The sequence below is a fragment of the Ciconia boyciana genome, chromosome 2 (assembly GCF_034638445.1).
Source record: "Ciconia boyciana chromosome 2, ASM3463844v1, whole genome shotgun sequence".
Classification (NCBI taxonomy): Eukaryota; Metazoa; Chordata; class Aves; order Ciconiiformes; family Ciconiidae; genus Ciconia; species Ciconia boyciana.
The window spans coordinates 79,328,454-79,353,571 of NC_132935.1; the positions used below are offsets into that span (position 1 = coordinate 79,328,454).

At 37.1% G+C, this 25,118-nt stretch overlaps 1 protein-coding gene across 2 annotated transcripts in view; it reads right to left on the minus strand.

Annotated features, from left to right (window-relative positions):
• The window catches only part of SEMA5A (semaphorin 5A), a 354,266-nt gene that overhangs the window by 101,801 nt on the left and 227,347 nt on the right, over positions 1–25,118 (minus strand). For both annotated transcript variants that reach the window (XM_072853077.1, XM_072853078.1), the window contains exon 12: positions 5,925–6,132. In XM_072853077.1, coding sequence (XP_072709178.1) covers positions 5,925–6,132 — 208 coding nt within the window. The remainder of the gene's footprint in view (positions 1–5,924; positions 6,133–25,118) is intronic.

Below are 25,118 nucleotides of genomic sequence, written 5' to 3' on the forward strand. Positions count from 1 at the left end.
GAAAAGACATTTTCCTTTGTGCTTATAGGGTACTGCAACAAATACATTGGGAGCAGGCTGTAAAATTCTACCTGTTTATCAAAATTCCTTGTTCTTTGCCAAAAACATGTGCTTACAATACACTACAATACAATACAATACATACATACATAGATCACACGCTTTAAAGAGTTGCGACTAAGTATTTCAGATGCAGCAAAATGTAAATGCATAGTTTGTCTCTGATGCATTTTGTGGGCCAGATAGACAAAGACACTTTCTGCAAAACCCTTGGTCCTCACAGAGGAAGAAATAAATATAGGTCAACCTCAGATGTGTAGAGCTTTTAATTGATTCCCCTTCCCCATATGGGACTAATATTCCACTTCTTTTGAGTGAGGAAGAGTTTCAACTGTGCTTATTTCATAGTTTTGCTGACTTTACTAGTGTTCTCATAAGTTCACACCAATTGAAGACAATTTTGCAGTGTATCTAATACCTAAAAAAAGACTTCACATCTTTAAAATGTGCTTATAATTTAGTCTTGCAGCCAGGATTATGGTTTATCCTAGTTTCGGAAATTTATGAAGATTCTGATTCTGGAATATTACTCTGGAATCACTAATTCAGATCAGGCCTCAAGTTGTTCCAACATTCTAACGTAGCAGCGTGTTTCTCTGATTTAAACTGGAGCAAGGCTTGCATATTTTGAAATAAGGAAATCCACCTGGATATCCAAAAATAACTATTCTGGAAGGATTATTTCAAAACAGCAATTTCAATTCCATATGTTGGCAAGCCCTTCTGGACACATTAGCACCTAGTAATAGTTTAGACCACATTACTGGTTGTTAACTTGTATAATATTAGTATATAGGCTTCATTATTCTACTATGTAATGATAGCCACAGTGTTTTATTCCCAGGAAATCAGGTTCGCACTGAGTGCAAGAGTACTCCTGAGGAAGCAACATCTATAGCCAAGGAATAATAAAGGAATGCAACAGTGGTTGAAATACTTAATCCAATAATCTTGCTGGAGTTCTAGGAACGAAATAAAGCACAACCAAATTTGCAATAATTGTTTCCTTCTGTTAGTTAATCCAGTACCCCTCTTATTACTGTGCTGCTACAGTTATCTTTTGCATACGTACAGATGGCATAGCTGATGGTTAACAAAGAAGCCAAAATAAAAATGATGGAGTACAGAGAGAGAAAAGTCAAGGTTACAGTAGAATAGCTATGATAACATTACTTAGCAAAACAATCTTGTGACTCAATAATATTTTAAGCATATAATTTAAAAACCAATACTCAAAACTTTCCAAAAGTTGTTTTTTTTTTTTTTTTACACCAGAGAAGTTACTATTTGTACAGCTTTTAGAGATGGCACTATTTATTTACTTGGACATAACATCACAGTAAGATCAGTTTTCAAGCCTTCTAAGTGTGTGAAACCTATCTTCCATCAGAAATACCAATTCTTGACCCTTGCTTGGTAAGATTTTGCAGAACATTGGGCTGATACAACCCTTCATTGCCCCTACTTTCAAAACTCACGCACTGAAAACTCCAGTACAAATTATTACATCGACAAATTTGCCTCAGAGAAATCACTGCCATCCAAGGTTGCTTTTGAAGGCTACAGCTGCCAATAAAAGAAAGCCAACTGGTTCTTTTTTTCAGGGGACAGTCTTCACCCCCCTGCTACAGATTTTATTCCTTATTCCAGATACTTGAGCCTTCAAAGTAAATAGCAAACACTGCAACTTTAGGGAGTTTAATAGTTATCTTCTCATGATAATCATTCTATTTATCTCGCATTATAGTTAATTAGTGGGTTTACAAAAGTCAGTTGCGTTTTATACTTGGCCTACTCAACTCTGAAGTACAGAGAACTGGAGAATTCTTAGTGGAAATAATAGCTCCAGTGAATAATGCTGATGGTCTTCTGTAAAACTTTGATAGACACGTGTGAATTGCAGTACCCAGGTGATAATAACCTGGTCAGATCTTAAGGATTTTCCCCAAGGAGAGCCGAACTAAGGTAACTGCTCTGCTGTTTCCTCCTGCAGCATGAAGACGCCAGGGCATTTGAGAGAACTGTTTGTAAGAATTCACATAGCCTAAACTATTTTTCCCTAGCTGATTCCTGAAAACACCAGGATTATGACAGGATGTTAAAAATTACTCAGCCATGAGCAGAAGTCTGTGGAAGACCCCTCTATGAAAACTGTCAATCCAAATAACTAACATGGGCAACTCATAAACAACGAAAACATCATGGCATAATGGAAAGTGCTGAGCAATCCAAACTACAGGTGTGACAACAGGCTCTGCCTGTGGTATGGTCTGCTGTTACAGCAATAAAGTGCACTGAATTGCACCTAGAACACACACACACACACAAAATCAAATTTAGTCTCCAAATGTGAAACACTATTTTCAAGGGCCTTCGATAATAGTGTCTGTAGGAGTGGAGCCATGAGGTGGTAGAACAGGACTGTCCTGAATCAAAAGGAATGTCTGTCAGAGGCAACACCGTGTCACAGAGGAGTCCACGACAAGAAAATGCTGGAGGAACAGATTTACAAGAAAATACGAATTAGCTAGATATGTACAGCATATCAGAGTGATAATTAAGGAGACATAATAAACTATGAATAAAAGCAATAACCACATACTTTAGAGGCTGGTACATGAAGATAAAACAAGGAATGATGAAATAAAAATAAAAAATAGACAATATCAAGAAAATTATCTTGACATTGAGATATTAGTTTCTGGAACGGTCTGCTCAACAGAGAGACTGAAGTTGCATTGTCTGAAACCCTTGCAATAAACCTAAACAAAAAGAGTAGGAAAGATTAGACGGTGAGTACTCTGCCATTGACACAAAAAGGCAGGACAGATGAGCTACTACATCTTCAGCCTTTTGGCTTTTTTAAGGCTGTTATTTATACACGAGCATGCTGTATTTCTCAAAAATTATGTGAAGTGGATTTTAAAGACCACACGTGCCCTTGATCTGGGGAAGAAACTCTAGGTATTATTGATGGAAGTTCAGAATATAGCCTTGGCGCAGTTATACAGCCCTAAGTATGATAAATGTGAATAGATAAAATACTCCAAAAAAAGAACCACAATCCCCCAAGGCATCTTCCTTAGGTAAGGTTTACTCATTATTCTATTTACCCATTGCTATAGTATAGAAGTAATAGTTGGCAACATGTAACAAGAATGTGAATATTAAAGCACCCAGCAATGCAGTGACTAAGTTTCAGATGTTTCATTACTCAGTGAAATTTATAGGCCCAAGTAAGGTCCCTACACTCCGACCACTCTGCAGAGAATCAAATATGCCTGAAATCCAGCATAAGCCAAGAAAAAACTAGTCAAGCCAAAAGAAGTGACAGGTGAGTGAAAGATTATGTCTGCATTTTCCAAATGATGTGAGTCTCTAATGATAGATGACGAGGAGATGCCTTATTTAATCTAGATCACAGCTGTAAATCCTCTCCTTTCTCACAAAACAGAGCTAGAATTGCTGGTGAACTCTTTAACCAGGAAGAAAGCATGGATGTTAACCATTTGGTGCAATAGATATTTAATTATTCCAAGCGAAGTGATACAACTACACAAGATATGACTGAAAAACCCAAGTAATAATTTTATCTCCTTTTAAGTAAGTCATTCCAGTGGAAGACAAGACTTCATATACCTCTAGGCAGAGGAATAAATTATCATTTTGGCAGGATTTGAGTCATTTAACTACTGTTCTACTCAGTAAAATGGGAATAGCACCACTTTCTTTTTTTTTTTTTTTAAACACTCTCAAAACCTAGTCAATTAGACCCCGCTGCTCAAAAAGGGAGAAGAATGCTTAGCCTGCAGCCGTGTATGGGGTCTATGATTTGAGACAGCAGTCCCACCCTGCAAGGGCAGAAGCATGTTTGGGTCCTGCAGCCAGGGTAGCACTGATGTGCCTCAGGAATTGTCCTGACAGAAGCACAGGTACCAGGGACCTTGCGGGACCTCCACAAAGGCACTAGTTAAGCAGGTGCTCTGGAAGTCTCACTTCTGGATTTTGGAGTTCAAACCTCACTAATAACATAATAAGGCTCCAGCCTTGAAATGTTTCAAGTGGAGTGCAGACTTGGTGTAAATACGGGACACCCGTATTATTGAGCTCTCTGTGTTTACAGAGTCCCTAAGAAAACACAGGATACCAGCCCAATCTCCCTTTCCAAAATAAACACATCTGCTTAAGAAAACATGTTTAATGTCTTGTATAACCAGAACAGCATAATCATGTCATATTCATGACATGAAAAGAGGGAAGCACAAGAATATGTCATTATATTTTTTAGTTCGCCAGATATACACACATACAACCCTCCCCCTCCAACATACAAGTCCTTCGCTTAATAAAAAGGAGGAAACAAAACAAAAAGGGCTACAGGACCACCACACATCCTGTTTCAACTCACTAAACCAAAGAAAGATGAAACTTGGTCCTATGTTGGCCCCTAAACCAACTAAAAGCTTGAGGCAGAGATTTGCCTATATATAACTTTTCCTTAAAGTGAGCTTTGCAGGACTTCCAATGGGGGTTTGACTGTCCTATCACTACTATTTTAGTAGAAAATACCTAAAACAGGCTACATTAGACAGCATAAACAAAAAGGGCTGGTAAAGAACTGTAATAAGGAGAATCCCCCCCTTCCCTCGTCTACTCCAGTTTCCCAGGGCACTGCTTTTCCTTCAGTCTTGTTCTCAACCCAGAAGCCTTTCACTGGCCTCCTGCATGGCACCAATCCCTATGTAGAGCCAGGTCCCTCAGGAAAGTCCTTCCACGGTCTCTGAGCCACAGCTCTACACCTATGTCCTGCGGTCACCTCCCTGCTGTGACCGTGTGCGTGTTCCCTCTGTCAGCCAGAAACATCTCCGCCAGCAAATGGTCACTGCCTTTCACGGGAGGTATAATCTCTCTGCCTGCTGTACAAATAACGTCCCTGTGATCCTGAGTGCAGCAGCCACGAAAGGCAACTGGCAGCCTTTCTCCCTCCTTTAATAGCCCAGCTTTTCAAAGGAACATATATTAAACAAGCTGAAAGCAGAACAAGCTAAAAACCAACCAAATGCATCTGTCACAGTTCTCAAAAAGCTCATCACACTGGTTCAGAGTCTATCTGACGTAAAACAGAACAATTGTACTGAATTACTGGAACCACACTGATATCAAAGGGAAGATATAACTAATTAGATGAAATTAACAATCTCTAGTAGCATATGTTTCGCAACCCAGAAGTACTTTTAGATAACCTATAGGAAAAGTTGTATGCTGAACTTTAAATTCCTTAACTACCATAATACAGTAAAAAAACAAGTGATAATTTGTAAGTTATTTTCCTTGTTTGATTGAACAACTGTTAGCTGCGTAACACTTTCACCTAGTGGAATATCTACGTTTATTTTGGTTTCCTGATCCAGCACTACCTTTAAATAGCCACTTTTCCAACTAGTCTTAACTCTCAGTTCATCCAATCCAGTTTTCTTTCTGAACCCACAGATATCTTGTTTACTCAGTTACAATACAGCTTAAAAAAACCAACTTAAATTTATCCAATTTCCAAGCTTTAAATATATTAAACCAGCAGCTATATTCCACATTATCAGATACTTGTTTTCTATAGAAATCATTTCACAATTCAGAATCTGTATAATAACATTTAAATATAAATATCATTCCTTGAGAGTCTCATCTAGTCCTAACAAGTTAGTAAAAGAAGTCAGAGACACTTCTGATAAACAGTGTACATAGAAAGTCATTGCTGAGAGAGGTAATTAATTTGGATTCCTACTTAGTCATTTTTTCTTCCCGTTTCCCGCACGCCCCTGCAAGCATTTTTCTCCAATCAAATCAAACCAGATGATTCTTCATACCTGTATGTTTTGTAAAACAGACATCTCTTCAGGGGGACCTTAATCACATGTTCCTGAAGGCCCACAAAAAGGACACTCTGGCTGTGCAAGATCTGAAGGCTCCTAATGGGCTCTCGTTGACTTTTCGGCAGGAGTTCAATTTCCTCGAGCAGGCAGCTGCTTGAAGTCTGGTTCATTGGGGCAAGTACTTTCTTAATAGTGCCATAGTCTGCAAAGGCAAGAGGAAAATGAGTTACTAAAAATCATACTAGCAATTCTACCTACTTGGTGTCATTCAGTGAACAAATCTTCATCCCATGCCAGATGTTTTCAATGAAGCCTCAGAATGTGGGACTACTTTGACTGGAGTTTCCTAAATTGCTTATAGTACAGTGAAAAGAACTTGAAAACAGCCATTAAAGTTTTCTATGTGATGTAATACAGTAAAAAATAATTTTATTAGTGCAGAACAGACTTCACAGCAGTACTCACTAGAAAACAAGCTTTCCAAGTCCAGCTGTTATAAATGCACATTCACAGCAAGGGTTACTGATTTCAGTTTATCAGATTGTACTACACTTTACTATGTTTAAAGCAGTTTAAAAAGCAATAAAGTCCATCATTGCTCCGGACTGTTTTAAAATTCTATGTGTTAAAAACTATGGGGTTTAGCTATGTACTGCATTCATTTAATAAAGCACATACGCATGAATATCTGCAGGTCTTAATTGAGTCTAGGTGAATATAACAATAAAACGAGGCTGCATCCCTTCTCCTTGCTTATCTGGATTTTGACCTCTAAAAAATCATATCTTTTAGCATTTGCTCTTCCTGTCTATTCTTACTGTGATTTCTAAGCAAAGACAGTTAAGCATCACAAACCAGCGTCAGACGACAGATGAGACTTCTGATTCAGTCATGCAAAGTTTTTAAATAATTTAAAAATATCAAAGAACATTTGTTCTGAACACAAAGGACCACATTCTCACACTGATAAATATTTTAGATGGCTGTCTGACCAAAACTGCATTATGCAATCTTCTGTATGCCAGCAATAGTAAATATTAAAGATGCAACACTGCAAACACTTACTGAGATCAGCTCTTACTCGCGTGAAGTCTCGAAAGACTGTAACATCTCCTGTGAGTCGGTAACAATTGCAAGACAAATGTTTGGGATGCTCTGTTCTGCAGCCCACTAAATATGTTTTTTGCCATCACTAGCACAAGGCCAGAAGCTTGGTGGAGAGCTGGCAGCTCAGGGTCTCAGCATGGGTCTGGCCCTGTCCTGGTGACAGCTGGTTTTAGCCGTGGCAGCAATTGCCTGGTGGCCACGTGCCTGTGGCCTCCCTGTGTTGGCTTCGCCCCGGGAGTGCCCAGGGCAGGGGGCTGGCACCCCTACGTAGTCACTGCGGGACAAACAGCCCCTCCGGGGTCACGGGGCTGGGGGAGGGCAGCGTGCGTTTCCCAAACTTTGCCTGGGAAGTGGTGAGGAACAGCAAGTAAGCAACCTTAAGAAAATACAAAAAAGTAGCCTCCAGCAGGCTCCAAAACTGAAGAGGAGGTGGAGAAATCAAGATGCTAATTACTGTTTAAGTCTTCCCCTTCCTGAGGAGAAGTATCTGGAGAAGTACTGGAAGGGGGAGCATAACACCAAATAACAGGGGGGGTTAGTAGGAAGTTTATATATAAGATTTTAACAAACGTATTGTTAACAAAACTTTAATAAGTAGATAATATGGACTTAATTTTATTAGCTAATCAAAACTAATTAGGTGAACCGTAAATGCTTAGCTCAATATGTAATGTGCATTCCCCTTTGTCCATAACAAGATTCTGAGTATAACAGATCATGTCTGCATGTTAAAGTCTTCTGACTGACCTCTCAGTTCTTAATATAATCACTTCATATAACTGTTTACATTTTTCTCCTTTCTTGGTATAAACAAGCTTGTCAGGATTTACTGTATGTAAGAGTATTTGTTAGAAAAATACTTTTATTCAATGACAATTTTAATTTTAATTAAAATTTAACCTTTTTGATATAATAAAATTTCTAATTTGACAATAGCTTTTTTTCCAAACAACCTAAAGTAGAGTTATATTAAAAAATTAATTAAACCTTTGCCAAGAGTCAGTTTTGTCTCACAATTAAGCGATAACCAGCTCAACTGAAGAACGTAACAAGCAGTGTTTCCACTGGTGATTGCTGGATGAAAAATCTCAACTATAATTACAGCAAGTTTCAAGGTTAAAATATCATCTGAGAAGTGCCCAGAAAAAAAATCAGTGGCTGTATTAACCAATACAGTCACTGAGTGAAAAAACAAATTACTTTTTGGAGCACAGAAGTTGGAAAAATGTACTCAGAGGAAGAAAAGAAGAAGTAGTGAGATCATTTTACACAGGTAAATGAGTTGGTATCACTTTATAGATCAGTTAGTACAACTCCACATCACTTGTCTAACTGGCAGACAACAGATTCAGTATGATTCATGATACATCGCATTTGGCTTGCCATCTTTTTCCTGCATGAGACAAAAATCAGGTACGCGTTCAGCACGTGCTTCTGGTACAGACTGATATTTCTTCCTGCCACTGTGCTGTGTCTGGCATCTACAGACTGAGTCACTTGCTGTCACCTCCCCAAAGATAAAAGAGAAGAAAAAAACCATGACTGGAGGCCTCCTTCCCCCATGCCTAGATATACATTTAATGTAGAAGTGCAGCTTTGGACAGGAGAATATGATCAAAACCAAATATTTTGTGTTTCTTTTCTCCTCAGTAAATTTGTTTATTGTAGAGGGCAGAATTACAATTTTTTTATGTTAAGTTCTACAACCTGGAGAATATGGTTACAGCAGCATACTACCCTAGAATGAAATAAAATATTCTCACTTTGAGAACTGCAACACTAATGCCTTCCCCAGGACAGCTGTCATTGCTCTTGTTCTTCCTTCTTATCTTGGCATACAGTCTCCATTCCTCCCACTTCCTTTTGCTTTCTTTCAGCATCTCCCAAATCATTCCTTTCCCATTTGTTGTCTAAGAGGATCAGCACTCATACAGAAATGTTGAAAGTCATAAATGACTAGGCTTTAAGTGAAGAAGCAGTGCCAGAGATCCCACAGGTTGTCAGGAAGAAACACTACCCTTCACAGTAGCAATGTGGGTCATATGCAAGTTCAGTAAAAAGGAATAAGATGTTATCTGAGATCTACCTCTGCCTCAGTAAACTCTCCTACTTCTGACCTTCTATAACCTATCTTCTCTGCTTTAAATTCCTCCTCCCTGTGACTCTGATTTTGCATGGACCACCTGGGAGGCCAAACTAGGGTGAGGATCTGTTTTTATTCTGCAACTTTGAGACAGACACAGATTGAATTGGCAGCTATATTTATCAGACTATGGTATGTAGCTTATGTCTTGCCATATTTGATGGTGAAACAAAATGTAATTTAATCTTCATTTTATTGTAGTTTAGCGTAATACCTTGGAGAGTGGGTTGGTCTCCCAACTGAAAGCAACTGAACCAGCACCAGAACACAGAATTCAAGTCAATGTTTTTCAGAGGAGAAGCCTACGGTATCATCTTTCAGTAATGTTGCAAAAAAAGTCATTGATGCCTTCTAAACTATATGAGTTACCAGCAAAAGAAACTTATAATAGTCTCAAATATATCCTCAGGCCAGTTATATGCCTATGTTTCTGACTTTACAAGTATTCCTATACTTTCTGAGCACAATAAGGTGCCTTTACAGATCTGAAAATCTCCTCGCATATACCAAGAAAAACTCAAGGAACAGCTAAATCAACTGCAAATTATAAACTAAGAACAGTCAATGTAAATAAGGGACTATTTTGCAATTTCCCCACAAAATACTCTTTAGAAAAGCAAGATGTCTTAAGCAGATGAATGAATGTGGTCAATACAGAGGAAAGGGGCAGTCAACGGAAGACACAGAAAATGGAAGCTAAAGCTATATTCAGTACTTGAAGTGACACTTGTAATTGCACTTGAATAAGGTACCACCTATGCAAGAAATACACTACTCTAATCTAATTTTGCATATTATTTGTTGTATACAAATTAATTTTCCAGTGGGAAAATAAAAGCATTCAGACAGTATTAAGACTGCTGAAATTAAATAAAAAAATCTGTTAATGTTAAATTTCTTGTAAATATTATCCTTATGTGTATATAAACAGTGTTTACATTCATCATATAACATTGGTATTAATTAAACACCATAGAAACAGAAAACATTAGGGTATTAGGGTTTTCTTCAAGGCAGAGGTCTTTCAGAAGAATAAACTGAAATGCCAAACATAAAATTGATGTACAGAACATATAATAGCACAAAATCAAAGGAAGTGCAAGGTGATTGATAAACATCCTGTCACTGCGAAAAAATGTGTCATCAGTATTTGCTTTCCTCCACCACAGGAACTGAAAGAAAGCCCTACTGCAAAGCAGAACGTGCACTTGGTTAACGGCAGAAAATTATTCCAATGATAGAAAGTATTAGGTTGCATAAGGGCTTACGTGTGCTCAACACAGAAAAAAGGACACAGGAACAGCTAATGCAGCAGCTGGTTGAGCCTACAAAGGAAAAGCCCAGGACTTATTATTTAGCAATCTGTGTAACATCAAAAAAGATGCATATGGTACACAGAACATGAGAGGATTTAAAACCTGCTCTTTTTTGCCCTTCCTAAAAATAACTTTAAAATTAGTTAAATCATCAGTAGAATATAGTTAATTAAAGCCTTTTCTATAATCTGTTTTCCCACATGGAGGTGGGGTATAATTTGGTTTAAAGCAAGGGCACATTTAGAAGATAAGATAATATAACCATTCTCTGTAACTTAATTTATCTTTTACTTCCAGGTTTCTGAGATAAGTATTTATACTTGATTTACAGGAATAGGTTTTTAATCATACTACAGACTAAAGGACAAAGTGGAAGACAGAGCTTCAACTGTTCTGCTTTAAAAACTAAAAATATATTATGGGTAAATCACAGAATCATAGAATCGTTCAGGTTGGAAAAGACCTTTAAGATCATCAAGCCCAACCATTAACCTAGCACTGCCAAGGCCACCACTAAACCGAATCCCTAAGCACCACATCTACACATCTTTTAAACACTTCCAGGGATGGTGACTCCGCCACTTCCCTGGGCAGCCTGTTCCAATGCTTTACAACCCTTTCCGTGAATAATTTTTTCCTAATATCCAATCTAAACCTCCCCTGGCACAACTTGAGGCCGTTTCCTCTCATCCTATGGCTTGTTACTTGGGAGAAGAGACCGACCCCCACCTCTCTACAACCTCCTTTCAGGTAGTTGTAGAGAGTGATAAGGTCTCCCCTCAGCCTCCTTTTCTCCAGACTAAACAACCCCAGTTCCCTCAGCCGCTCCTCATCAGACTTGTGCTCTAGACCCTTCACCAGCTTCGTTGCCCTTCTTTGGACACACTCCAGCACCTCAATGTCTTTGTAGCACAATGTCAGTGTAGTACTTCAACAATGATACAGAAAATAAAAATAATATAGTTTGATTTTAAAATGCCCACCTTAATTTACAGTTTTACTTTAAATATTTTCATATTTTTAAATGTATATTCATTACTTCTTTGGAAAAAAAAGTGAACCTCAAAAATGAATACAGAATTCTGATGGTTTATCAAAGCATAAATTTCAACTTTTAAAATTTTTTATTTTTATTTTCAGACCTGTTTTACATGTTCATATTTTGTCTGTCCATTTGAAATTAAATGACTGTTTGAACAATCTGGTCAGTGTGCTAGCTTATTTGTTCTTTTTCTCTACTTTTAATAAATTTCTTGGTGTAATAAAATATACATGATGTGATTTTTTTACAAGTGTCAGTCAAAAATGGAGGTTAAAAATCTGAACATGTTCTGTTTTGCAGCCTTGATAGAGAATAAAAACGGTGAGAAGCTTATGAAAAATTTCAACAATAAACTACTGGGATTGCCTTGCTATTACAGCTCATTATCATCATGATGATAACAAGACAATGGTGGATATTAACAGAAATACAGATATAAAGTGCATTTATTAGATTTAAAAGTAATTATGTAATTATATAACAAAAGCTTCTAACAAATATTGTAGCTGGAAATACAAAAAGAACTTTGTTGCATTTCCCCAAGAAATGTTGTAAATTGTTCTGCCCTGCTAATATGGAGACATTTTTAAACACTAAATAGGCTAAATGAAATGTTGGTTACCCTCTGTGCCACCACTTAGAGGAAATAAAAAAGCTTAAGCTCTCCCTTATTCAGGTATCTTAGTTTTCCTACTCCATCGTAGGACACTGTTGGAGAAAAAAGTATGCAAGCAACCTGGAAAACTCACAAATCATTGCTCATGGACATTTAAGTGAATTTCAGTAAATTTAATTAACTGAAGCAACAGTAACCCATGTGACAAACTTGTTATTATAAAAGGTAGTATTAATACTACTGAAAATCTGGAACAAAAAAAAATACTAATTGGTTTCTGTCACTTCCAGAAAATATACACAAACCACCAAGAACTGAGCCTGCCCTAACTGAAGTTCTTAGATTACCTGTCTGTTTTTTGTAGTTGCAAGAATGCAAAGCAACTAAAAATCTACATAATCTACCAAATGAGCTATATTTTTAGCTGAACCATTACAGCATCATCAATGTGTCTCAAGAAATTGGACTGCATAAGTAGAACAAGAGATGTTAGATTTTTTAAAAAAGCTACAGTCTGGGGCTTGAGAAATCTTGCAACTTGTTCATGTGAGACCTTAGCCCAAAATATGTTTGGTCTTGGAGTTTTTGGCCCCATGTGAAGTAAATATAAAAACAGGTCCTTTCCAGTTCTAGGTCTACTCCAGAAAGAAAAGTAGGGGGCTTGGTTTTTTGCTTGTTTGTTTTTAATGATCCCAGATTTTAAACCAAATCATTTTCTCTACATGCCAAATTTCCAAGGGCTTTGGATTTCAGAGGCTGTTTATGTACTTCTGCTATTGCTAGACAGTAACAATAATCTAAGAATCCTTGGCCATATAAGAGCACAGACTTTTACAGCTTAAAAGCTTTTAGGAAAGTCCAGGCACAAACATAGTCATTGTTAGTCTGCTGGTATGTTTAGCAGAAAGAGGAAAGTTAACAAAAATGAGCAGGGAAGCAAAGGCTCCCAAATTTAAGGAAAAGCAACTTCCACAACTAATCAATCAAAATTTCCTGCTTACTGTCATACTATACACAGTTCATAGCAATCCTACAATTAAACATTCAGTTTTCTGATGGCTTGACAATTAGAAAGAAAGAAGGAAGTGTTAAAATGGTACATATATCATTTTAATATGTTTTAGTAAAAGCCACCTTTAAATTATATACAAACAGTTATACCACACAGTGTTTAGTGCATTAACAGTTTCAAAGCACAGAATGGTTGGTTAACTATCACACTTAGGAAGTAGGAAAGGTTTAGCTCTTTCTTTGAAGAGAGTTTTGGAAGCAGCAGAAGAAAAATGTAGAAAAATCATACATTAAAATATTCTTCTCGGGGTAAACCCCCTAGTAATTTCTGTAATCTGGTTTGGTTTTGTTTTTCACTTCTTGGATGTAACAACAGCAGTTTTCAAAGATAGTCTATAAAAAGCAAGCCCGCACGGTATTTTAGATTTACTTTCTTTATCTTTGGCTCTGACTCCTTCTTATTCCCTCTTTCCTATTACAATTCAAGTAAATATTGATGTGCTTCCTTACAGTATTGGAAATTAATTTGAATTAAAGCTGAAATGAGACACATTGTTGATAATACCTGTCAACAAAGGAGGTATGATGGTCTATTACAGGTCCCCAGGATTTTATGCAGGAGAGATAATTTAACTCATTTGCCAATTATTAAGAATTGGAAAGGTGCAATTTTAGCCACAATCTATTTGCATACCTTCCAAAATGTTTAGCAAGCTTCTTAATGCCTAGTGGCTATTCCAAGAGAAAATCAGTTGTACCCCTGCAACTAGAGGAATTTCTCATAGCTGTATGTCAAAATATAATATGTATTTATTTTATGAAGGGAATATTTATGGACTAACTTTTCTACACAAGAATTAGAAATATTGATTCAAAGACTCCTTTGAACAAAAAAGCGCTCATCTAGATACTAGTTATTCCAAAATAAGGAGCTTCCTTCAAAGCAAGCCATGTGTTTGGTAGGACAGAAAAAGAACATACAAATTAACGACAAACACTGTCCAACAATTATTGAAGATTAAACCCAATCCCACTCCCTAAAAAAAAGAAATTTAGTTTCGATTTTCAAATACAACAATTTTGGAATTTATCTATCTATGGAAATCAGGACAACTACCATATCAATCCTCTCTTTATTGTTTTCCAGAGAAAGCTTTTTAAACATAATGCATTCTTTAGAACACTTCTATCCCCTGTAGACTTAATTCCCATGTATTACAATGTCTCAACAGCATAAGGAAATACTCAATTTGCAGTTGAATCAGCAAAGGCTTCTTCCAGTAATTACCATGCAAAGAGCTAAAACCCTGCTTTAATACAGAAAACATCTACCACACCTTACAGTAAAACAGATTGTAAGTTCGTACAATTAAGGTTCCACTAGCAGTGTTTCCTATGAATCAAAAATATACTATGTTTTAGAAAATAGTACAATTTGTGTACCATTCCCTAGTGGCCATTTCATGTCTTCTATGTCGAACTGGAATCTAAAGCCAGCTCCAGTCAGATTTATTAAAAAATCTTTCAAATAAATAGAGAATTCAAGTTCTAAAGGGAAATTCAGATTTATTTGAGACTAAAATGCAAAGCAACTAGCAGCTAAACCAAAGCAGCATGCCTTTTTTTGAAAGACTATGTCTACAAACTTGAAGCTGCTAACTTCTAAAACCGAAATCTCTTTATTCTGCTTTCCCCTTGCTCTTTTCTAGAAGTTCAAGCAAAACCCCATGCTAAACAACAAAACACATGAATTACACATCTCAGCCTCCACACCAATTAGGTCTGTTTTCTTCACAAAGAAAGCATATCAAAGCAAATCACCCCTTTTCCTCAGCTTCTCAGATTGAAGCTCATATACACTAGTGGCAAATTTTTACCCTCCCTAGATCTAAACCAGATGTTTCTTCCTGCCTGACAAAAGAAAAAAAGTAATTTCAACAATCTCAAAATGTATGTATTTTTCACGAATCATGCTCATTGTTCATACCTTTATTTACTACTTCTCTTCCATTTTCAATCTTATAAGAGATTTTCAGCTTGACAAAGATGTGACTGAGAGAGATAAGATAGAAGTTCATAAAATTTTTTCACATTTGGAGGAGCTGAATATATCCGTAACAGTTCATGCACTCAACTTACTCAGAAGTTAACACATATTTTTAGAATACCTATAAGCAAAAGCTACAGTTCCTTAACAGGCTATAGTCGATAAAAGCCCATTTATTAACATTTCAATCTGTGGTACGTTACTTTTATTTATATGACATAAAGCATTAGTTATTTTAAGACTTTATGAAATGGTATCTTTTCATGACCTTTTATTTGCAATCTCATTTAATTAGTTTTCAATGTTAAAAGTTTTAATGAAGAAATTGCTCTTATGGATCAATTTGGAGACTTGTGAGATCTGGGTTCAATCACCAGCTTTCTCTCTCTTAAGACTCCATGTGTGAAACTGGTATTCAGAACAGTAATACCATCTAAAGGGAAAAAAATTAAAACTTGAAACTTCACTTTTTGTAAAACTGCTTTATGTCACTATAACAAAATCTTACTATAGATACTTTAAAAGGTACCTTTTGCTACTAGAGATTTAAAACTTCTTTTGTTACGCTGTTTGCTTGCACACTGACTTGATTTTCTGACAAATTCAAAACCAGCGACAGGCAGTTACCTTATTCTCCCTCGATGTGTAGGAGACAGTTGAACTAAAGACAGAAAAGTCTCAGCGGCAGCCAAGAAAAATCATGAAATCTCTGAGAGTTGTGTTAACATACACCAGTGGGGAAGAGTAATCAAAGAGCTGGGAACAGGGGTGAGAGAGATAAGCAATATATTGAGCCTGTGAAAAACACCTCTTCCTTACTCTCAGCAGCTTCTAATGTGATTTTATGCCCTGCAAGCAACAGGTACCTTCCATGTCCTTAGGGAATTTCAGGGAGCATTTACTGCTTATTTAAAAAGGCATCAGAAAAATATTTTAATAGGCCTTGCAACAGGGAGCAAGGCCTATTAAACATCATCTCTCTAGCTGAATTCTCTGCCTACTTGGCTTGTGAGCTGCTGTGCTCCTGCATCTGCAGGCCGGATGAACCATGAGCTCTGCATGCAGATTAAAACAATGGCAGCGAGTGGATCCAGGAGGGCTCCTCCCCATCCACAGCAGCCCCTTCCCTCCTGGATCAAGCATTCAATAAGGAAGTGGAAGAGATGTCTTTGAACTTTGAAGCCCAAGAGAGATTAAACCTCAGCTCTACATACCCCATATGAGTGTTGCTACCATCTGGATCACTGTATCAACAGGCTGACCTTTCCCTCTCCTGTTGCTGTGTTCACTGCAGAGGACAATCCCATGGAAGCATATCAGATTTGCTCAAGACACGGCTACTTGATCATGCCCCCAAGTATCATCATCATCCTGCAAGGAGCAGGGAGTTGGACTTGATGATCCTTATGGGTCCCTTCCAACTCAAGATATTCTATGATTCTATGATTTATATCCCCTTCAGAAAGTTATATTAAAATGTGAGAATTCAAACCTATAACAATACTTTAGATCCTAACATTACTTCAAGAAATGCTGTTCATGCAGAGAAGATATGGTTAAAACTACAGCATAAAATCTTTAGATAAGGCTTTAATGAGTTCGAGAACAGAAAGTTGCTTCTCAGGACTCGGCAAACAGGTGACTGACAACAATTTCAAGTTTGGCTCTAATACCCCACACTCGTTCTCTTTGTCTTCCTTGTGGAAGTATCAGGAAATCTCAGGTAGGCAATACAGAGCAAAGGCATGATTCATAACCACATCAAGCACAAAGTCCTGGATCTTACTGAGCAATAATATCATTTTGAATTTGTATTTAATTTACCCAAGTTCTGTCTATAAAGTTACTCAGTAACAAAAAATGTTTACAAGGATCATGACAAATGAAGCCAGCATCCTTAAAGAAGGCCAGTACAACATTTTTTTTTTTTTGTCTTGCATCAGACTGAAGTAACTTGGCACAGAAAAAGACACATTCTTCTAGCTCAGAAAAGGAATGCGCTTCAATAATGTCAGGTTCAAAATGAAATAGAATATCAAGACTATGTTGGTGCATCAAACCTAAAGCCAAACCAAAATGTACATATTTACTGCCTGTGATCATAGTTCCTGTATTTAAATCAAACAGATCCTGCCAATATGCACATTAACCTGTGAGCATGTGCTATGAGACTACCTTTACCGAGAATCCTAATAGATGTTTTTAGAAGTCTCAAATATTTCAGTCCATTGGATATGAATTCTTCTTTTAAATCAACACATTATCATAAGCAACAATTATGTAAGGATTGCTTAGGGCTGTACTTAAGGTTGTACTTGAAGTGAGCCATCTAGTTTATATTACAGACTTAAATTAGGACAAATCAGGCTGCAGTTCAGACACAGCTGGTTGAGAAGAGTGTGACTGGCAACACTCTTTTATTCCCAAACACGAAAAAATTTTATTCCCTAAGGCCAGTTAGATGATAACTAAAGAGATTCAATATCAAGACCTACATGTGAATAACACCTATTCTAGAGAATGCCCATTTGGCAATATATTGTAATTACAGCCACTCGTGTTGGCAACATCCAGCTTTTACTGTACTAAAAATCACACATACATACACAAAACCTGGAGCCCTGAGGCAAAGAAGACACAAGAATTCTTATGGTTCTGAATGGGAAACATTACACCTGTCAAGAGATGCATAATTTCGATATCCTGGATTCTGAAAAGTGAAAGAAATAAAACAATAAGGTTGCTACTGGCTAAGACAATTCATGATGCAAGAAACAAAAAAGTCTATATTAATTTCCCATAAGCTTCTTCTCAGGAAGAGAAAACATTCTAATGTTGGAGAGACCTGCTAAAATGTTTAATCAGTAGGTAGGACTGGACTTCTCAGACAGTGGAGATGAGCACCTCTAAAGAAATGTGTAAGCTCTAACTAAAGTAGTAGACTAGATAATAAACATAGATATTAATCACAAGATGAAGTGGTTCTTATGATTTAAAGCTTGCTATCTGACAGAGAGCAGCAGTGAAGAATGCCACACTGTACACAAAGGATAAAATTACTATCAAATACAGGCCCTGGATCCCTGCCAGTCTCCCAAAGTTGAGACGTATTAACTCTGATTGGATCTGATCGGACAGGGAGCGCTTACTGCTCCTATTATTTTTTATTGCCTTCCTTCATGCCACCACAACAATAAATACCTTGTACTACCTAACGCATGCTATGAATATAATAGTGTTTTCCCACTGAATAAATTTTCCAGTGCCCAGATCAAAGAAGCACTTACATGCACAAGTGGAGAAAACTACTTCTCAGATAATAACCCACAATAAACCTTGCCTGATTTCTTAACTGAGTCATACGTGGCTGTTTTCATTGGAAGTGTCAGAAAGACAACTGACTACTGTACAGATCCAGAAGCCTCATAAACTTGGCTGACTAGAATGTTTCGGGGACTATCCTCTACTCAAACTCATTTGCAGTTTGGATAGTACATGCCCCTATGCCTCAGTCCCCAGATGAGCCAAATCCAGTACATATATCCAGTTCAAATCCATTATGATATGCATGGAATTCCAGCAGCAATTTCAGCATAAAGCACGGCTTTTATTCAGAAATATAGGAGGAAAGAATGCTTTTCTTTCTAATCTAATGCAAATTAGGAAGTAAATGGACAAGAGAGAGAAGCAAAATTGGGATTAGAGACAAACCTAAAAACCCCTCACCAGAAGACGTTCATCTCACTACTCTAGGACATTAAAGCAGTAATAGCCATAGTATATAACATATATAATCATATTACATTATATTCTTTATATAATAGTCTAGGGAGTTGGGACATCTGGCAATAACGAGGAAATCTCACACAGCTTGTTATTTAAAAATCAGTTCTTATCTCCTAGGCAAGTGATCTAACCACTATGTTGGTTGGGGTCATGCCTATTCCTCCTGAAGTTGTGCAGTTGTAGAACCAAATTTCCAAGATTCATGGGATAAGAAATAAAAATAAAAATAATAAAAACTAGAAGAATGAATCTGTAGACAAGTGAGTCTCTGCTCCAAACATTATGACTCTTACCCAGTGACTTGATACAGTAAAATGCATACAGAACCTAATCTATCTTTTTGTGAATCTGCCTGCAGGTTACAGGACTCTTCACACAAAGGCATTCACACAAAGGCACATGTGTATTTGGAATAACATGTCTTCACATTTTGATGACTCTTACAAGTCACAGAACAAAGTAAATAAGGCATATCTTTATTGCAAAATTCTTTAGCTTATGAAGATTTGCCATGTCCTATGACCAGAGCTGGGTAAACACAAGGAAAAACATCCACAAATACTACTGGGGAAAACCCCCACTGATTACTAGTGGCACTGCTTGTATTTGCTTAGTTGTAAACATTTAGATTTATTGAGGTTTACTGGGAAAAAGGCTGCAGAATGAAGCAGCTCATAAACATTAACAAAAACAGTAGTTCAGTAGAATACCCCATTTAACAATTGCTTTACTGACAGCTCACACTAAATATCGTACATATAATATCATCATGCTTGTGACCCAACATTTCTTTTTTTTCTTTTTAAGGTCAAAGATTAGTTTCATGTAGGGTTTGGACTTCTTTTTCTCCCCATGATTTAACTATTCCACTTTCTTCTTTAGTTGGCAGGGGTTCATTGAGTCACTCTTATGCATGTCCACCTTAAATGAAAGGCTTTTTAAAAGTAAAAGGCCTTGCAGAATATTCTAAAGATGTTCACAATGTTCAGCAACGTGCCAAGTTACCTAAGCCATTCTGAAAAGTTCTGATACAGCCAAGTCCCTTCAAAGGGAAGGCTTCCTCCCCACATCTCTCGGGAAGAGTCCTGAACACTAACTCTGTACTCACCTAAGAGTTACATGGTTCAAAGCTCAAACTTCACCCCGAGATGAGGTTAATTCCAATAGCTGTTTTCAAAATTAAGACCAAGCCTGTTGACTGGCACTGCATGCTAGCAGGGGCAAAACAAGAGATTTGAATATAGGCTTAGATGCTAATGGATACCTTCGCTTTGAAGACAGCAGGACAACACTGAGTACCATGTAAGATACCTCTTTCACTTGCAGCTTCACATTCTGTGCATTAGACTTATCTAGTAACGAATGAATGTAGGGGTTATCAAGTCTAGTTTCCCTGCCACGAAGAACAGGTGATAGCCCCAAAAAGAACAGAAAGGAAGAAGGAAAGGCTACTTGGCCATTCTAAGTTTATAAAGCAGTCAAACAGGATTTGAAAGCTCAGCATCACTGTGATAAAGAGGAGCTGGTCTCTTTTTAATGGAAGTTTGAGGCTTTGTCTCCAGCTCTTCACAGTTTTCCCCTCCCTGGCCCATGCATTAGTCTTGCTCCCATGCAAACAGAGCCAGCTGTTCTGCCACTAGCTGCTTCTTGCAGCAATTCTGACTTCCAGTGGTGCCACAGAAGTGCACACACCGTATGTTCTTTGGACATTTATTTATAGTCTTTATCTGATAGAGCTGGGCAATTATAAAGACATAATGATAATTTGTTAACAGAAAAAAAGGCCTTCTACTTAAATTTGTCCCAAGAGAGAAGAGAATACAAATGCTATCTACTTGCAGCAGGCAATTCATGAACATGCTATCTAAACTATGAACAAACTATATGAGCAAATATCAGCAACAAACTAATCAAAATCATAACCTATTTATGGGTTGATTATAATAACAAAAAATGACTACAAATAAGTCGTGGGTAATTTGTGAACCAAATAAAGGGCTACGATTCTCACATACAAATTGCTGTCAATTAATAATTTAACCAGCTATAGTCAGAGCCATCTATTTATTAAGAAACCTTTTTAGCACTCTCCAACTGGAGCTGGCAGAATGATTTATCTCTACACACAGTGATAAAGCCAAGGGAAATCAGTACTACTGGACATTTAGAATGCTGGGTTTGATTCTCTAGGGCCCTATAGTATAATTCATAACTATGTACCCTGGACTTCAGACATGACCATTCTCATTTGGTAACATTTTAAAGCCACTTTGCCCAGTGCAGGTGACACAATACACAAGGCAGTGGCAAATCAACATTTCTGTGTTTAAGGTACATAGTAAATCAGCTATGGTTTACACTATCCTTCTTTGTCTTTAAAAATATTTTACACGGAAAATAACATAAATATTCTAGCAGGAATATATAGCAAACATTCTTAGTAACATTAGCATAAATCCCAGAGCAAACATTAGACTCTTGAAGACAAAACCATGCAATCTTTTAAACCTTTTTTTAAACTTTGCAGCAAAATGTTTCCTGGAAAGACTAAAAATATAAAAAAAGTATTCATTCAGCTACGGTTCTCCTTTATCAGAAGTAGTGGCCACTCCAAAAGGAGCAGAGAATAAGGTTATTAATTTTACGGTTTACTGCTTGATTTTTTTAAACAAATGTTAAGATCATCATGCTGCTGTTAGGACTGGTGCCTTCCAACATGTGCCAGTTTTAGACAGCAGAGTAACTGATGACTGTCCTTGCTTCAAGCCTCTTAAAATGACATTGCATAAGGCCAGAAGAATAAGAAGTTACAGGGAAGTAGTTTTAAAAGGTTGCAGAGGTGCTTTACAACTGTGTAAAAGCACCCTATACCTTTGTCAAGGAAAGGCATAAGAAACAAAGCAACCATTTTCTGTTACAACCATTTTCTGTAACATTTTCTGTTACAACACATGAGAAATAGTTTTAAATGGTGACAACTGCCTGCCACAGTGTATATGCCCCATTATCCACCTGCATGCTGATTTCCCCATTTCTCTGTTTTTGAACTAGAAAGTAGTAATACATACAAATAGACTACCTACCACTTTCACACTTGACTTGTGATTCAAATTACCACTACTTTCATCATTACTATTATTGCATTTATACTGTAGTTTCTAGACTAGAAAGATGCTTCTCAAACTGAGAGGAAATGTCTATATATTAATTCTACAAAACATTAACATTCTACATACATTAATTCTACAAAAATTATCTGCATATTACTTACAATAACCTCAACACACTTGAGATAATACAGTCAGAAATAGCACTAAATTGGAAAAAATGTAGTCAATTTAAGCTTTGTTGCTATCTTCACCATGTATGAAACACGTATAAGCATATGTTTTTGCTTATAATTTTAAGGTCCGTAACTTCACTAACTACATAGATTATGACACCATGCACATCAAACTGTGAAAGCTGCACACTTTGATCAGAACCTGTAGTCTGCCAGGAAAATGACAATATTTCTGAGATTTTTTAGCAAAAACACACACACAACTCTTTTTCTTAAGACCTTGGGTTGTTCCCTAGCAAAAAGTGTTGTGTATTGATCACAAAAACAAAAAGATAGAACTGTAACAAAAATCATAGAGAAATCAAATCGTGCACTACTTTGCATCAATTTACTCCCATCTAGTAAGACAAACAGGAGAAATACAAACAAAAGAGTTTGTATAGCATTTCCAAACTGAGTTTCATGCATACTTCCAAATCACTTCATGAGGTTGGGACTGGTTTCTGCATAATATACCACATTGGGGCTTCATGAGAAAGATGTTACATTTGTGGAGATTTATTACCTGTTATAACCCTTCTAAAGGCAAAGGTATGAAAAATCCGTCTGCATTTTCAAATAGTATCTTTTGAAATTTCTTCGTGAAACCTATCCAGTTCTTCATAATAACTGCTGTAAGTGTTTCATCAGAATTATTTGTATCATTATTCTCTGCATTGCTACTTGTAATTTTAAGGTCTTAAGAGCAGGGAAAAACACTTTCTAGAACTTCTTTGAAAGGGAAGTTCAAAACCTGTTGTAACATTCTCCAGTCATCTTTAAGCCTCAGATAAAACCTGGCTTTATGGCATAAAAATTCAGGTTCAGTTCAGTGAACAACCCACTTTTAGAGACATGCAATGTAGCCAACAATAAATCTTTCTTCAGGTTTCATACTCTTTATAAGTCAGCCATACCCCAATTTCATCAATGCTAAACTATAAATCCCAATAATCAAGAACCACCACTGGGCATATACCGTTTCTACTCAGGATACGGAGGGGACACCCTCTGTCCACTGAGACTGAAGAACAGAGAAAACATGGGAGTTTTCCACCAAGTCATTTTTAAAATATGGCCTTAAAGTTTCTTTTCAGACAGTGTAAATATTACCTTTTCTGAACTCCCAAGAAACAGCAACCAGAAACTGTTTTCATAATACCCTCAAACTAGACACCATACCTAATAATTTTCTTACTCATTCTAATAAATCAATACATTTTGCAACAGTCCTCCAAACAAGGGCTACTTGCTCTTGTTGCAGCATCCTGTTTTCTGAAAAATGCTTTGAAGACCTTTTGATATTGGCAAAGTTTTTAACCATGGGACACCTAGGCATTTAAATTTAAAGGAAGAAATAAAAGGGAGAAAGAAATGGGAGGGGGGGAAAAAAGGGACAAAAGGGAGGGAAACAAAACTATGACATACATAGCACCATTTTTGGAAATTTTGAAATTTTTCTAATGAAGAAGGAAGTAAAGTCTTTTAAACTTGAAAAGTTGTCAGAATATTGGGTTGTTCTCTACCTTGCTCTACTTTTAACTTACTATTACAGATGATTTTTAGTTCAGAACTTCTGTGAATGCTTTCCTTGACTTTCCTTTCTGAATCACTGAAAATGTTTTCAGGGATTTCTGCCTGCCTAAAGCCAGCAGCACTGCTAGTTCTAAGCAACACAAAATGTGCAGGAATTGATACATACCTTCATTCTGTGTTAGAAGTCAGTGCAGCGAAAGATTAAGATGTGTTTCCAAAGTACTAAAGTATATTTTTGATATGAGCTGTAGCTGTTAAATCCCAGCACATCAGAATCTCCTAGCAGAATGATGACTTGGCAAAGGTTTAGGAAATGAAAACTGTTGACACAGTAGATTAATGCATTTGTTTGCTTACTCCCAGCCTCTCCTCAAGTAATATTATATCTATTTAAGGTTTAATGAAATTAGATTATACTTTTATACTGTCAGGGTTATTCTCCTCTGTAATATTTGTATTCTAATAACAGGGTGGATAGGTAAGTGAAGGGGGGGGGGGGGGGAGAGAGAATTTTATCTTAACTACTGCCCATCTGCTTCAAAGAATGGGATTTTTGCTTTGAGTAATAAAGACAGCAGAGCATTCATCTGTATTCAATCCAATCTATACGCCTACCTTTCCACTGAATCAGCTTTGTGCATTTTAAAATACAATTTTTGTAAGAATGTTGTAATGAATTATAACGACAAAAGTTATGCAGAGTACATCTCACACAGCATGGGTTGGATCCACCCTGCTTTACACCAGTAGGTGTAAATTGCTTACTGCCAGTACTTCTATTAGAGTTGAATGCACTTCCCTTTTCACAGCAGAAAGTACAATGCTATTTATTATCACAGGGTTGAGTAAAAATGTAATTAAGCCAAGACAATTTGCACATCATACTGGCATACGATAGACAGGGGATAATTTCGGTTGGAAGGGACATCAGGAGGTCTCAAGTCCAACCTCCGACTCAAAAGACAGCTAGCTATAACATAGACTGGGTTGCTGTCTAGTCTTGAAAACCTCCAAGTATGGAGACTGTGCAACCTCTCTGGGAAATCCGATCCAGTGCTTGACTGTCCTCAGAGTGAAAAAGTTTTTCTTCATATCCAGTCTGAAACTCTCTGCCTGTTGTCTCTCATCTTCCCACCATGCACCACTGTGAAGGGCCTGGCTCCGTTCTTCATGTAAACTCCCTGTAGGTATTTGCAGGCTGTTACTAGACCCCTCCCCCAAATCCGCCTCTCCTCTAGGATGAACAAGGCCAGTTCCCTCAG